The sequence below is a fragment of the Zootoca vivipara genome, chromosome 7, assembly GCF_963506605.1.
Source record: "Zootoca vivipara chromosome 7, rZooViv1.1, whole genome shotgun sequence".
NCBI lineage: Eukaryota > Metazoa > Chordata > Lepidosauria > Squamata > Lacertidae > Zootoca > Zootoca vivipara.
In genome coordinates, this window is record NC_083282.1 from 54,775,962 (window position 1) to 54,790,728 (window position 14,767).

Here is a 14,767-nt window from a genome sequence, read left to right on the forward strand (position 1 = left end):
GGAATATAACTGCCACCTCGAAGAGGGACACCAGGTTGAGGGAGGTTGTTCTAGCTTATCATAAAGTGCAGGACCTTTACAGTGAAGGCTCCCTTATTTGTCCTCACAAATCACTATTTTAGCTTTACAGGTAGTAACTTGATTAGGATTACTCGGTGAAGTCCACAGCTGAACAGGGAGTTGAAGCGAGGTGACCAAGCTTTAAAAATCCAAGCATTGGCTAGTGAACCACACAGGCTTGCCACTCTTAGATTGAGTGATATTGGGGCTCAAGCATGTTTGGAAGTCATACATTAATCACCCACAACTACCACTACTCTTAATAAAATACCTAAGGTTTTCTCGGTGCTGTATAAAGATTAGGAAAACGCCTTCTTTCCAAAAGGCTTCCCCTCAAATAACTGACATGCCCGTTACTAAATGCTGAGGAAATGGCACGGTGCATGTGTTCAGAAATGCTTTATTAAACATTTCATATGCTCTAGGGTTGTGCTGTGGGGTTTTTTTGTTTTTTAAAAAGCAGGCTTTGGAGATACAGTGAGGCCAGCTTCGGAGGAAGCTGTGCAAGGACATCTCCGGTTGCAAGAGGGAGTGCAACCGCCCTGCATTGCCCATTTCCATCTGGAGCTTTCCTGGGAGGAGCTGGGGGAGGCACATGAACACTAACCTTGTCCAAGCGGGTTTCCCCTTTCTATTCAGCCATCTTAACAGGAAGGGCCACCAGTCAGTCCCCTGAGCCGATCCCGTACTGTTAGAAAAGCTGGGGAGTGTGCCAGATCAGCGCGGCCTGATACCCGCCCAGAGGCAGTCCGAGGGTGCTACATATGCCTGAAAGCCCTTTGTGCAGCTGTCTAAGGGCCAGTAGGAAAACTGCTACATGGCGGGCTCCTCATTTGGGTTGTTCCCATCCTGGGGCTTATTCCATTCTTCATCCACCGAATAAAGCACTCACACCGAGCGGAGCTGAGGCAACACTCTCCATGGAGCTTCACTGTGCGTCCTTCTGCAGGACAGGCAGCTTCTAAAATTATCTATTTCCTACCTCCACCCCCATCTCCTCTTGCTGGCCTAAAAAAAAAATGTCAAATGTTACTGGACCTCAGTGGAGAGGGGGGTGGCCAGCATCCTTTCTGCTACCCAGGCTATTTTAGGATCAAATTCCCTTCCCCTTCAGCAACTGCACAGTGTATAGCAATGAGGTCTTGGAGATGACACCCCCCCTCCCACTCCTCTGTAATCCTACACCCATCGGAAGTTATTTTCCCAGGTTCTCGGATTCAAACTTCTGCCTGTGAGGGCGAATTGTCCAGGCATGCAGGGCCGATTCTGTGGAGTCACAAAGGCAGCGAGGGACCGAGTCACGCTTTACACAGCAGACGACCTGGCTGCTTTCCCACTCTCTGTCTCCCCAGGAAGCCCCCAGGAAGATCAAAGAGGAGACCCAGTGGACATGCACCAAAAGCCACAGGCAGTCCTAGTTCCCTGGCATGTGCCTGTCGCTTGCCCCTTTGTTGCGTTACGGACCAGCATCTCTCCTCTTCAGACATTACGGCGTTTGCCAGGAGATGCACCTTGGAAAACCAGCACTGTAAGATTGGGAAGGCCAAACTACACATACACAACCACACGGAGTGGTAGCCCTGCTTTATTGCTGATAGCTGCTGCATGCTTTTTAGGGATCACTGTTTTACATTACGCATGTTGCTTTAGGACCATAAAGCAGGCTGATCGCCGAAGAATTGATGCTTTTGAATTATGGTGCTGGAGGAGACTCTTGAGAGTCCCATGGACTGCAAGAAGATCAAACCTATCCATTCTGAAGGAAATCAGCCCTGAGTGCTCCCTGGAAGGACAGATCGTGAAGCTGAGGCTCCAATACTTTGGCCACCTCATGAGAAGAGAAGAATCCTTGGAAAAGACCCTGATGTTGGGAAAGATTGAGGGCACTAGGAGAAGGGGACGACAGAGGACAAGATGGTTGGACAGTGTTCTCGAAGCTACGAACATGAGTTTGACCAAACTGTGGGAGGCAGTGCAAGACAGGAGTGCCTGGCGTGCTATGGTCCATGGGGTCACGAAGAGTCGGACACGACTAAACGACTAAACAACAACAACAACAATGTTGCTTTAGAGCAGGGATGGGGGACCTGTGGGGCATACCTCACTCCATTTTCACACACACACACCACTTCTTCCTAATGGGGCTTGAAGCCTTGTGGGGTGGGGTAGGCTGATGTAGGGCAGAGAAATTAAAAGTAAGCAATAGATTAAGAACCCCCTTCACCCTACACACTTTCTTCACTTAGGGTTGCCAGACTCAATAGAGGACAGGACATCTGTGCCTTTAATTGCCCTGCTCTCTTTTGAGTCTGGAAACCTTCAAGAGAAACCAGCAGACCCTTTGTTTAATTTCCAAGCAAAGGGTCTGCTGGTTTCTCTTTAAGGTTTCCAAACTCAAAAGAGAGCAGGGCAATTAAAAGCACAGAAGTCCTGTCCTCTATTGAGTCTGGCAACCCTATTCACTCTGTAGATTGAAACTGGGACTTTTTGCCTGCAAAGCTATGCAGCTACAAGCAGGGGAGAGTTAATTCTCATCCACCTCCTTTATCAACTTGCATTAAAAACACATGAGATCGCCCTTCTCCAGCCGCTGTCCCACCCTTTCCTTTATACCCTTCTCAACACAGAAAGGGGAGGGCAGGTGGGGAGGTGCCTTACTGCTGGTCCCAAATGATGAGATGGAAGAGGTACTTGTACACATGAGCTTTTCGGGTTTGCAAGGGGCTGCAGAGCTCTTTGCCACCATGACTGAGTGAGCAGGAGAGATAGAAATCTTCATAGCTGTAAAAAAAAAAGGAGAAATGGGTTGATTTTTGTTATCTCACAGAGCAAAAAGAAAAGGTCTTGATCTCCGAAAGACTGGAGGCAGGGGCTGGGAGGAAGCAGCCTGCTACATACAATTCTTAGCTGCAGTCGAATAGCAAACAGGAGGAACACATGAAATAAATACTCGACTTGATTTATTTCAAACTCAGCAGCTGAGTCACTGGTGATAATCTGTTTCAATCCCAAACCGGGAGCAGCCCCACCTAGTCCTCCCCTGCTCCCCCCAGCCCTCACACAAAGGAGAATGAATGAATGGCAGGCAAACCCCAGATGGTTCAAGTCTGGTTGATAGGCACAAATCTTGTCCATTCGATTAGAGGCATCCTGACTTGGTAGATGACCCCCAACTATGAAATTTCTCGCCTGCCCCTTGAGACTCATCAAGGCCAGAAGCCTTGCTAGATCTTTTATTTCAGCTCAGTTTTGAGGGGCTGGGGAGACAGTGAGAGACTGGGACAGGGTTACAATCTGTGCTGCTTTGTTTGTTTCAGCGGCATTTTTGCAGGATATTTTATGTTTGCATTTTATTCTACAGTTAACCACCTTTGAGCCTTGGGGTTGGAAAGAGCCTTGGGGGATATTCAAAACATAAATACATCTTTCCACGAACCCCCTTGATGCAATCCTTGAATCCTCAATACCCTATTCAGTATTGCAACTGCAAAATTCACATATTCTTTTCCTGTTTACCTCCACTCCCCTTCCCTCCCTCTGCTGTTATTCTGGCGTTGCTTTCTAGATTGTATGCCACTTGGGGCAGGGACCTTTTATAACACCACATGTTATAAAACAATAGTCAATATGTACATTACCGAGTGTCATGCTTGTTTACCACATGCCGGGAATATTCTTGCTCCTGCTGCATTGCACAGGTATAAAATATGCCCAGCAGACAGACGTAAGGCAAAAAATACTGGTATTTTAACCTACTGTTCAAAATACAGTCAGCTTCACTTGCATAGCTCACTAATATGCTTGGGGGAAATGGTTGAATTATTTATTTTTATTCCACCCTTCCAGGGCAGTCTTCAAAAAGAACAGTCATTAAAATGTTAATATACTAAAATGAAACAATGGCTAATTAATAACTTCCTCTTCTAACTATGTTTTTGCCACAGCAGAAATCATTAGATTTCTATACACCTATACATTTACAAGCTTAGAGTCCTCGCCCTGCGTCCACAGATTGATTCTAGGTGCTTCCTCCCTGACAACAAGCAACAATAGGGCTATGAAAAGAGGGCTGTGCCAACCATGTTCTTCTTAAAACTCTGGTCATAAGAAAAGCTTGCTGGACCAGGCCAGAGGCCTATCTAGCTTAGCATCCTGTTCTCACAGTGGTCAACCAGAAGCCCAAGGGAAGTCTGCAAACAGGACCCAATTGCAGCAGCACTCTCTCCACCTAAGATTTCCAGCATCTGGTATTCAGAGTCACACCGCCTCTGACAGCAGAGGTAGAGAACAGCTACTGTGGTTAGTGGCCACCGACAGCCTATCCTCCAAGGTCACAGGCAGGGTTGCAATTTCAAGTCAGGCGATTTCTTAACCCTGACTTAGCTCCCACAAGCAGGACCCAAATTTGAGCAGAAACCCTTTTGTCTGCTCAATGGCAGAACTCAATCCATTTCCTAGAGTCTTTCCCTCAGGTTGTGCTCTTTTGAGAGACACTCTCCCAACTTCCTTCCCAGCCAGCTGGATTGACATACGCCACGGAGAATGCCATCACATGGCGCTCTTGTCAGAAGGACCGGCCATGTGACAGGTGCCAAGCGATGGTGCAGGGAGGGCTGCGGGGCAACGAAGGTCAAGACAGGCCTGGATTTCCCAGGCTACTGCCTTTGTTCAGAGTCACTCATTGGAATACATTAAGGACAGTACAAAGGCAAGAGGTCCCTGGAGGGGCGGCGGCTAATGTTGCCATCACTTCCCCAACCCCGACCCTCCCCACCCCCAACCCCTACTTGCATGTGTCTGCTGCTGGGGATGTGGATTACCAAGGGGCACCTCCCAGGCACTGCCTCCGTGCCTTTAGAAAAACACAAACACACAAGCAAAAGGCTGCTTTACAAAGGAATGTCCCCTCCCTGCCCAGACTTCCTATTGTCCCTATATCCATTAAGCGATTCCCTTCCACTCAGTCATTGGCTGAAGGGGCAAGAGCCCTGGCTGAGAAGCAGCCATCTGTCACTGTCTGTAGGACCGAGCCAGGGAGGCGGGGTGCCGAGACCAAAGGATTCTCCCAGAGCATTCCAGGGAGCCTCCAAAAGAGTCAGAAGGCTGCTTAGCCAGATCAGCCAACTCCCTTATACACAAGCTTTCCTCGAGTCTTCTGACCTCAGCTAGCCAGTCTCGTTCTTCTGGGGGGGGGGGGGGTTGAATACAAAACGTTGTGTTTGCTTAAATCCCTACCAGCCTGATTTCTAATTATGTGTCAGAAATGGGGGAGCAAGGGGCTGGGAACAGGCCCGGCTCTAGGTGCACTCTCGGTGGCGCGGGGCGCCGGGGCGCTGCGCGACGAAGCCGCGCGGAAGCCACGCTGTGCACTTCGAGGGCAGGGGCGTCGGAGCGATCTCCGCGCCAGGGCGCCCGACCTGCTCGAGACGGCCCTGGCTGGGAACATGCGACACTGAATCCATGAAGCTGATCTTACGGCAACTTGCATTTAAATGGCAAATTGGCTTCATTTAGCCAGTAAAGGTTGAAACAATTTCTCCCCACTGATGGTGACCTCGGGCAGCCAAACAGAATCTGAAATATAACCAGGAAGTCATGAAATGGTTAGGATAAACAGCATGGCTGCGTTCACACGTAATGCTGAGCCCAAGGCATGACTTAGCATGAATGTGTGAGCTCCCATGGAGGACGGGACAGTGGCTTTGCTCCTTGCTTGTCTTTTTAGCTCAGCAGCTAAGCCAAGGCTTGGTTTAGTGTGTTGTCATAGTTAAAGCTCTCTCCCCCTTAACCACGTGCTGTAAAGCTTATCCACAATCTCAGGTTCCAATGACACGCTAAGCCAAACCTTGGTTTAGCTGCCATGCCATGCTGAGTGAAAAGGACTATGGAAGAGCAAAACAGCTGAAATTTCCTCCCTAGGAGCCCACACAGCTTCACTGTCCCATCATAGCCTGGCTTACTGTGATGTGTGAACCTGCCAGGTCGAGAAGTTATTTCTGACCAGGGTGACCCAAAGGATAATAAGCATCTGTGTGCTGTGGAAGCAGAAACTTCGGGGATATCTGTGTATAAATCAGGAAAATGGAGATGCACCTTTGCACAGCTCTACGGTCCTGATCCAAATATGTATAATGCCCCCACTATGGCTGCTATGTATGTACACACACTTGACCCCCAAGATCTAACGCAAAGTGTCAGGCGATCCTTCCCCAGCACCAGAGAAAAGACATCGCTGCTCACCTTGCCGCCCAGGTTATGGGTATGCGGTGAGTGGCATAGACGGTGAAGGAGAGGGGGCAGGAGAGAAGCCGGGCCTCTTGGGAGAGGCAATGTTTTCGGTTCCCATGAATCGCGGTCTGAAAGTCGGCATTGAATGTGTTGCAGTAGAGCCCCACCAGATCCAAGATGGAGGCCGTCAAAGCTTCCACAACCTTCTCTGTAAGAGGAGGGGGGAGAATTGACAGAAGCACTTTGAAAACTCACCAATATCCCCCCACAGAGCAAATATGCTTAGCAGGCACTCCGACAACAGAAAGACCTGCCAAGTTCCAACCTTCAAAGTTGCTAACCCTTTCTGGAAATTCCCAATGGCTCCTATAGTTCCCTCTCTGCAGGGCTGTCATAGTCTGCAGCTTTTCCAAAAAGAAACCGGCATTCGGCACCAAGAATGCCCTGTGTGGATTATAGCTGCATAAATTTGCTTGTTTTGCGTAATTTACTCTGCTTCTATTAATCTGAAGTGAGCAAGCAGCTATTAGGGAAGCTTTTAATGTTTGAAGTTCTATTCTGTTTTTACTGTTCTGTTGGGAACCCACCCAGAGTGGCTGAGGAAACCCAGATGAGTGGGGTATAAATGGCATGGAAGGATGTCTCTCATGGTCTAAGGGTCCTACACCTCCTTTCAACTTTTTTTTTATTTTTTAAATCACTGCAGAGGCTCCTGTTCAAGGACCTCCCACATTATGTTTACTTTGACCCCAAAGCACAATCCCTCAAGGTCTTTAGTGCAGTTGGGGCTTCATTAATTTTGAAAAATGGAACTGAATTTTCATTATTACTAGGAAACCACCCTGCTCTGAAAAGTCTGGATAATGGCATATCAACTCTAGGGACTCAAGGTGTCGAAGCTTGGGATTCAAAGGACTAATAATGATGATGATAATAATTTATTCAATAAATAACAGTATGCAATAATTGGGAAAGTGCTCTTGGGAGGCAGTGGAAAGTAAAAAGCCTTCAGAATTTAATAGCAACAACAGGAGAAGAGAAATTATTACCTCTGTTTTCCCTCATGGCCAAAACCTTTGGATCCTGCTCAGGAAAGAGAAACCAGAAGAGAAATATTTTATGAAAATCAAACTGAAAGGCAAGCAACTCTGAGCAAACACTTTATATAACATATGTCAATGTGTTTCCACTGCCAGCAGTTCAAGCCAAGCAACTGTGGGAATAGCAGCCACGTTTTCCCAGGTTTGGGGAAAATTCTAACCAGTTTATTCCTTTATTGTAAAATGTGTGTTCCTTTGCTTCTGTCCAGAAGCTAAAAAGTGGACTTACGATCAAAAACATTTTAAAAGCCGCCAATAAAATAAAATTCCAGAAGATACACACAAAGCCCATTAAAATAAAGAGAAATTCAAGATCTATTAAAAAAATGAAATTGATTGAAAATCCATCCATGTAATTAAAAAGTTTTCTGAAAAGGGAAAAGTCTCTGAATGTTCTCTGAATGCAAAGAACAAAGGACCTAGGGATTTCCAAATACTTGATCAACTGCTGAAAACGCTCTACCTTTTGCTGCTACGGAAAGCACCAGCCAATGTAATGGCACTTAAGGCAGATCCAGCTCCTGAGAATGTACTGGAAGAGGGCATTTTAAAATATGCACTCCATACTGAATGCAGAAAGGTTATCAGCAACAAAACTGTCCAAGGTCAAATTAACACACAAGGTTTAAATCAGGTGTGCTCAAAGTCAGCGCACAGTGTGAATGCAAAAACTTTACACTGGCTAGAATTCACACCTGAATTTTTGTCCACAGCTATCTTGCCTTAACAGTATTCACATGTGGCAAAAAAGAGAATCTCAAATGTGCTTTTTAGTGTCAAGTGTGAAAACTAAGTTGTCACAAGGGAACTTTTTGTCCTTTCTTAGCTACGTCTTTTCAGACAATGGAAGAGTCTGCTAAAATAAATCTACTCTCCTCTTTCTCTCATATTTAGCTTAGGCACTCGGATTAAATATTGCTGCTTACTGACATCAACTCCTGCTTCTTACCTTCTGGATTTTGGGCTGCATGCGAGATGGACAGGGTGGCAGTTGATTCAGGGCTCCTGTGATCTCCTGGGACTCCACAGCAGCCAGAGCATTGCAAATGGCCATGACAGACTGGATCACTCGTTCTGCGTTCACTTGGACATCTCCCTGGATGAAGAATGGAAAGTCTCATGTCTCAATTTAACAGCACATAGAGCAAAACACAACGTGCCACCTCAAAGAGTTGTGCGTATAGCCAGCATCTAGGGCATGGGGTGGGAATCAGGAGCCCTCAAACTGTTGCTAGACTACAACTTCCATCATCCCTGGCCACTGGCCATGTTTGCTGGATGTGATGGGAGTTGGGGCCCTACATCTGGAGGGCACAGGTGCCCCACCCCTGATGTGAATGAGAGTAGCAACCCCGCCATAAATTTACTTCATTTATCTACCTCTTCCTTAACTGCCTTATCACTAAACCTGGCTTCCCTGGACATAAACTGGGCGATTCTTCTGCAGTAAAATCCCAGTACCTTGTGTGAGTTTGACATAAAGAACATAAAGAGGAGCCTACCAACTCCAGCAGATCTTAGGAGAGCTGCTCAACAAAGCACAAAAGAGCTTGTTCCTGCTCCTTTTACCCCAAACTCAACCAATGCCATAAAAGTGGAAGACACATGGGTCTTATCATCATCATTTCCATATCGTGGCCACCAGCTCTGCGTCTTAAGGTTGGCTTTCAACATAATAGGATTTGGAGAAATAAAGCAGCTACTCTGTTGTGTTCAAGCATGTTCTAATGCACTGGTGCAAGTAATAGGACCCTGGACTTCCGTTCTAAAGCCCTGCTTTGATGGAACTACTGTCCTAATGTCAACACCAAGTTTCCAAGAACCCATGAAGACATTTGATATTGCCAGCTCCTTCCACCAATATAATTTCAGCCTGGGAACCTCAGAACATATAGGTAGAATTGCCACTAAGGGGCACTGTTGCTTGTTGCACATGAAGCTCTATAGAGACAATCCATTTGGATTGATAATACTCTGCAGTATATGGTTTGCAGGGGCAAAAGAGTCAACAGTCAGCACTATAGAGGATGTAGAAGAATGGACCTACAGTTTTCCAACTTCACGGCACGTAACTTTTTTTTTTTCATTTGGAAGGAAGGATGCCATGCTGACAACAGCTCTAGCAAAAGCTTGTGGAATAGTGGGGTTAGGGCCAGAAAGAGGAGCTCGGCTGGATCAGTATCCTGTTGTCAGTGACCAAACAAATACTAATGGGAAGTTCACAAGCAGGATGCAAGACGGCAGCAACCATCTCTCCCTTGTTATGCCTAGCAATTGGTATTCAGCCTCTGACACTGTAGGTCAGGGGTCACCAACCTAAGGCCCATGGGCTGTAAGCAGCCCGGAAGGTTGTTTGACTGGCCCACAAGCCGCCCCCTGAACTGAGTTGTCCGCTTGCGCGCTGGGCTAAACCGGCACAGCGCGGCGTGTGGACTTGCTTCCACGGCACCAGAAATCGCGTCTGCGCATGTGCAGAAGCTGGAAATTGCGGGCATGTGTGCAATCCAGCCCACAGAGGGATCTCCGGGGACCGATCCGGCCCAGGCAAGATAAACCTTGCCAGCCCCTGCTGTAGGTAGTACATACACAGACATACATTTCCATACAAATATGCAGGAAGGGAGAAAGAATGTAGGACCATGGGCGGGGGGGGGGGGAGCAAAATCTTCAGATAGTATTAATCTAGCTACTGGAACCTAGAAAGCTTTTCCTTTTCCCTGGTCAAAAACCACAGGATCAAGTAACTTGCTCATTTCTCAAATGTGGTATTTTCAGGATCTATCACACACCTCGAGATTACATACTACCGTGTTTCCCACATTATAAGACACCGTCTTATGTTTATTTCACTCAAGAAAATAAGCCTATGGCTTATTTTCGGGGGGTGTCTTTTTTATTGTTACTATAAGTACGGTACCTCCTTACTGGGTCCTGCTGGCTCAGGGCTCGGGACGCGCAGCAAGCCGCCTCCTGCTGCTGCCAGATCCCGGAGGCGGCCTACTGGGTCTGGTTGGCCTGCATGGCCTGAAGCTGAGCGGCGGCAGGAGGTCCGCGGGTCCTTCCCTGCCACCAGGGCGCCGGCGGAAGCGCTGCTGGTCCCTTCCGTGCCGGCGGAACGTCGTGGGCTGCATGGCCCGAAGCTGAGTGGCGGCGGGAGGTCCGCGGGTCCTTCCGCGCCGCCGGGATGACGGATGGCAGTGGGAGCACTGCTGGCCCCTTCAGCCGGATGAAGGAAGCGGCCTGCCGGGTCGGTGCCCAGCAGCGCTGCGCGGAGCACCAGATCGAGTCAGTGCCCAGCAGCCCCGAGCTGGATTGAGGAGGCGGTGCTCCGTGCAGCGCTGCTGGGCGCTGACTCTGCAGGCCGCTTACTCGATCTGCTGCTCCGCGCGGCGCTGCTGGGCACCGACCCGGCAGGCCGCTTCCTTGATCCGGCGGAAGGGGCCAGCAGTGCTCTCGCCGCCCGTCACCCCGGTGGCGCGAAAGGACCTGCGGACCTCCCACCACTGCTCAGCTTTGGGCCATGCAGCCCACGACACTCCATCGGCACGGAAGGAGCCAGCAGCGCTCTCGCCGGCGTCCGTCGCCCCTGCGGCGCGGAAGGACCTGCGGGCCTCCCGCCGCCGCTCAGCTTTGGGCCATGCAGCCCACGACACTCCGTCGGCACGGAAGGAGCCAGCAGCGCTCTCGCCGGCGTCCGTCGCCCCTGCGGCGCGGAAGGACCTGCGGGCCTCCCGCCGCCGCTCAGCTTTGGGCCATGCAGCCCACGACACTCCGTCGGCGCAGAAGGAGCCAGCAGCGCTCTCGCCGGCGTCCGTCGCCCCGGCGGCGCGGAAGGACCCGCGGGCCTCCCGCCGCCGCTCAGCCTCAGGACATGGAAACTGGCAGGGATGGGGGATGGGGGAGCGCTTTCCCTCCTCCGCATCCCTCCGTGTAACTCTACCCTGCCAGGCGAGCGCTTGCGCTCTAAAGGAACGCAACAAGGTATGGCTTATTTTCAGGGGGTGTCTTAGATTTCACAACTGCTTAAAAATCCTGCCCTGGCTTACTTTATGACTACGTATTAAAAAGGGGGAAACACGGTAGTGAACTACATTCCATTCAGCTGAGATTTCCTAGATAGCCTTGTTATGACTCACCTCTTGAAAGGAGGAGAATGGTTTCTTTCTTACACTCACTCTCTCACACACATACTTTCTGCCCCCAGTCATGGCGATCTGATTGTAAAGAGGGTGCTTTCACATATAGGGACCAAACTAGTTCTTGTTCGAATCAGTTTGCTAAAAGGCCCTTCACCTTCCTCACTAGCAAGGACCAGACAGTCACACAAAAGAGATATCTAAAGACAATTCTAGCTGCTCGGTTACATATATTATCGTTCCTGCACTCTCAGCTAGAGTTCACAAAGCTAAGCTAGGACTTGAATCCACTATCCCTGATAATTTTTTGGAATTATAAAGTGCTGGCAACCTCAGTGTTGGCAATTTAGAAGGTTGTCAAAGTCTCCTGCTTACCCCTCTTCTTTCGCTAAATTCACTACTCCCAAGATCTAAAACACACATTCTATTCTCTACATTTAGTGCTCGATAATGTAGAGGTTTCAAAATGGGGGGGGGGGGGGAGAACCCTTTACCATCATGATAAATTTAACCTTCACAACGTCTTGGGTTTCTTTTTTGCCTACCTTCACAAGTATGTTTTTGACTGTATTTATCGCAAGGGAAGGGAAACCGAAACAAACAGTAGATAGGAACTTGCTGTTAAAAGCTGCTGACAATTTCAAGATTAGCACCTGGGGATCACTTCACTACACCCAGTTTGTTTTCTGCTCTGATAGCAAACGCTGCTATGCAGATCCGCCTCTTGGCTGTAGTCCCAAGCACACTTGTGGCTGGCAGCCCTCACATTATGCTGGGAAATTTGACTCTCATGAAGGATTCAAGATTGGAATGAGGAAGAGGAGAAGCAAGCAAGCTTTTCTTGTAATTCTGATGTGTTTGTAACTTTTATTGTTTTTGGTTTTTGTTTATCGTTTAGTCTGTTAGTTTGTTTTCTGTATTGGTTTTAAATTCGATTTTAAGGGGAGGGGTTAATTTTAGTTTGTAATTTTCTGTCTTTGTTTGTATTGTTTTATTGCATTAGTTTGTTTTCTGTATTGGTTTTAAATTTGATTTTAAGGGGAGGGGTCAATTTTAGTTTGTAATTTTCTGTCTTTGTATTGTTTTACTGTATTTTTTGATTTACATAGGTTTTAGGGAGGGATTTTTAGTCGGGTGTGGGAATCTGTTAAATTTTAGTGTATTTGTAATTTTTATTGTTTTTGGTTTTATTGTTTTATTGTGTTTTTTGTGTTTTTCTTTTGTTCTGTTCTTTGCTGTTTTTACAGAGGTTTTATTTTGTTTTTAAGGGGAGGGGTCAGGGCTGCCCGGGAGGGGGTCCCAGCAAGCAAAATGGCTGGGGCAGATTCCCCAGGGGGTGATGCACTGGGACAACCGATCTCAGTGGTCACGGGTAGGAGGAGGAGTTACGCTAAGACCAGACCACGTCATTACCGAGGAGGCAGACTTAGTCGTTGTCTGAGGACTATCCCTGCCTCCGGGTCTGGTCCTGACCGGACGGATATTGGAATCAGCAAGGGATACCCACATGACCTGAAGGTGCTGCTGTGCAATGCCAGGTCGATGATGAATAAGACCACTGCCATTCACGACCTGATTGTGGATGGAGGATTTGACCTGGCATGTGTGACAGAGACCTGGTTGGATGAAGCCGATGGGCCCGTTCTTGGCGCTGCTTGTCCACCAGGTTTCTCTTATGCACAGCAACCCAGGCCATCTGGGCGGGGAGGGGGGGTTGCAGTGATTTTTAGGAAGTCATTAGTTTGCACCAGGCGTCCTATTGGTAAGACGGAGTTTTCTGAGTGCATGTTCTGGAAGTTGGGCAATAGGGGCAGTACAGGATTCCTTTTGGTGTACCGACCTCCCCGCTGCACCAAGGATTCCCTGCCCGAGCTGCTTCAGGTCATGTCGGATGTGCTCCTGGAGACACCTAGCTTGGTTGTCTTAGGGGATTTTAACATCCATGCCGACACGACCTTACAAGGAGCCGCTCGGGACTTCGTGGAAAGCATGGCCACCATGGGGCTGTCCCTGAATAAGTCTGGCCCAACTCATAGCCGCGGACATGCCTTGGACTTGGTGTTCACCTCTATGGATGTTGGTGATCTGACATTAAGTAAAAGCGAAACAAAAGAAGTGCCATGGTCAGACCACTTTCTGGTGCAACTGGACTTCTCCGCAACCCTTCCCCTCTGCAGGGAGGTGGGACCGATTCGGATGGTCCGCCCCCGCTACTTAATGGATCCAATTGGCTTCCAGAGAGTGGTAGGGGATGTTTTATCCCATGTCGATGGCCTTTCAGCTGATTCCCTGGTGGCCCGCTGGAATGCGGAGTTAACCAGCGCTATTGACTGTCTGGCTCCGAAGCGCCCTCTCAGATTGCATGGAGCCCGGACAGCCCCGTGGTTTTCCCCGGCGCTGAGGGCGATGAAACAGTCGTTGAGACGGCTAGAGCGCCGGTGGCGGAAAACTCATTTTGAATCAGACCGGACACGGGCTAGAGCTCAACTTCGAGCCTACCAAGTGGCAATGGCGACAGCGAAGAGGACCTTCTTCACCGTCTCCATCGCATCTGCAGAAAACAGCAGCAGGAGACTCTTCCAGGTGGTTCGCAATTTAGCGGAACCACCTGCTCCATCCGGGCCCAGTACGGGCCACATGATCTCCTGCAATGATTTTGCAAAGTTTTTTGCAGATAAAGTCGCTCAGATTCGGGAAGAGGTAGACTCCACCGTGGGAGCAGGGCCGGGGCGGGGGAGTGCTAGAGTCCTGTCTAGTCAAGTTTTGTGGGATCAATTTCAATCTGTTACCTCCGAGGATGTGGACAGGCTGCTTCGACGAGTGAAACCAACCACCTGTCTCCTTGATCCTTGCCCATCCTGGCTTATAAAAGCTAGCCAGGAAGGGCTGGGCGATGGGCTTCGCGGGTTGGTAAATGCTTCTCTCCATGAAGGAGCCTTCCCAGACCCGCTGAAAGAGGCGGTTATTAAACCGCTTCTTAAAAAACCATCTTTAGATCCGGCCAATATGGCCAACTATCGCCCAGTCTCAAATCTTCCATTCTTGGGCAAGGTGATTAAGCGAGTGGTTGCTGAACAACTTCAGGCACGCCTGGAAGAAGCGGACCATTTGGATCCCTTCCAGTCAGGATTCAGGCCTCACCATGGGACTGAAACTGCCTTGGTCGCACTGGTCGATGATCTCCGGCGGGCTAGGGACAAAGGTAAGAGCTGTTTCCTTGTTCTGCTGGATCTCTCAGCGGCT

At 48.9% G+C, this 14,767-nt stretch overlaps 1 protein-coding gene across 2 annotated transcripts in view; it reads right to left on the reverse strand.

The window, feature by feature from the left end:
- The window catches only part of PIK3C2B (phosphatidylinositol-4-phosphate 3-kinase catalytic subunit type 2 beta), a 97,792-nt gene that overhangs the window by 36,647 nt on the left and 46,378 nt on the right, over positions 1-14,767 (reverse strand). For both annotated transcript variants that reach the window (XM_035121409.2, XM_035121407.2), the window contains 4 exons: positions 8,338-8,484; positions 7,338-7,371; positions 6,301-6,496; positions 2,719-2,841 (listed from right to left, as the gene is read on the reverse strand). In XM_035121409.2, the coding sequence (XP_034977300.2) occupies positions 2,719-2,841; positions 6,301-6,496; positions 7,338-7,371; positions 8,338-8,484 (500 nt within the window). The remainder of the gene's footprint in view (positions 1-2,718; positions 2,842-6,300; positions 6,497-7,337; positions 7,372-8,337; positions 8,485-14,767) is intronic.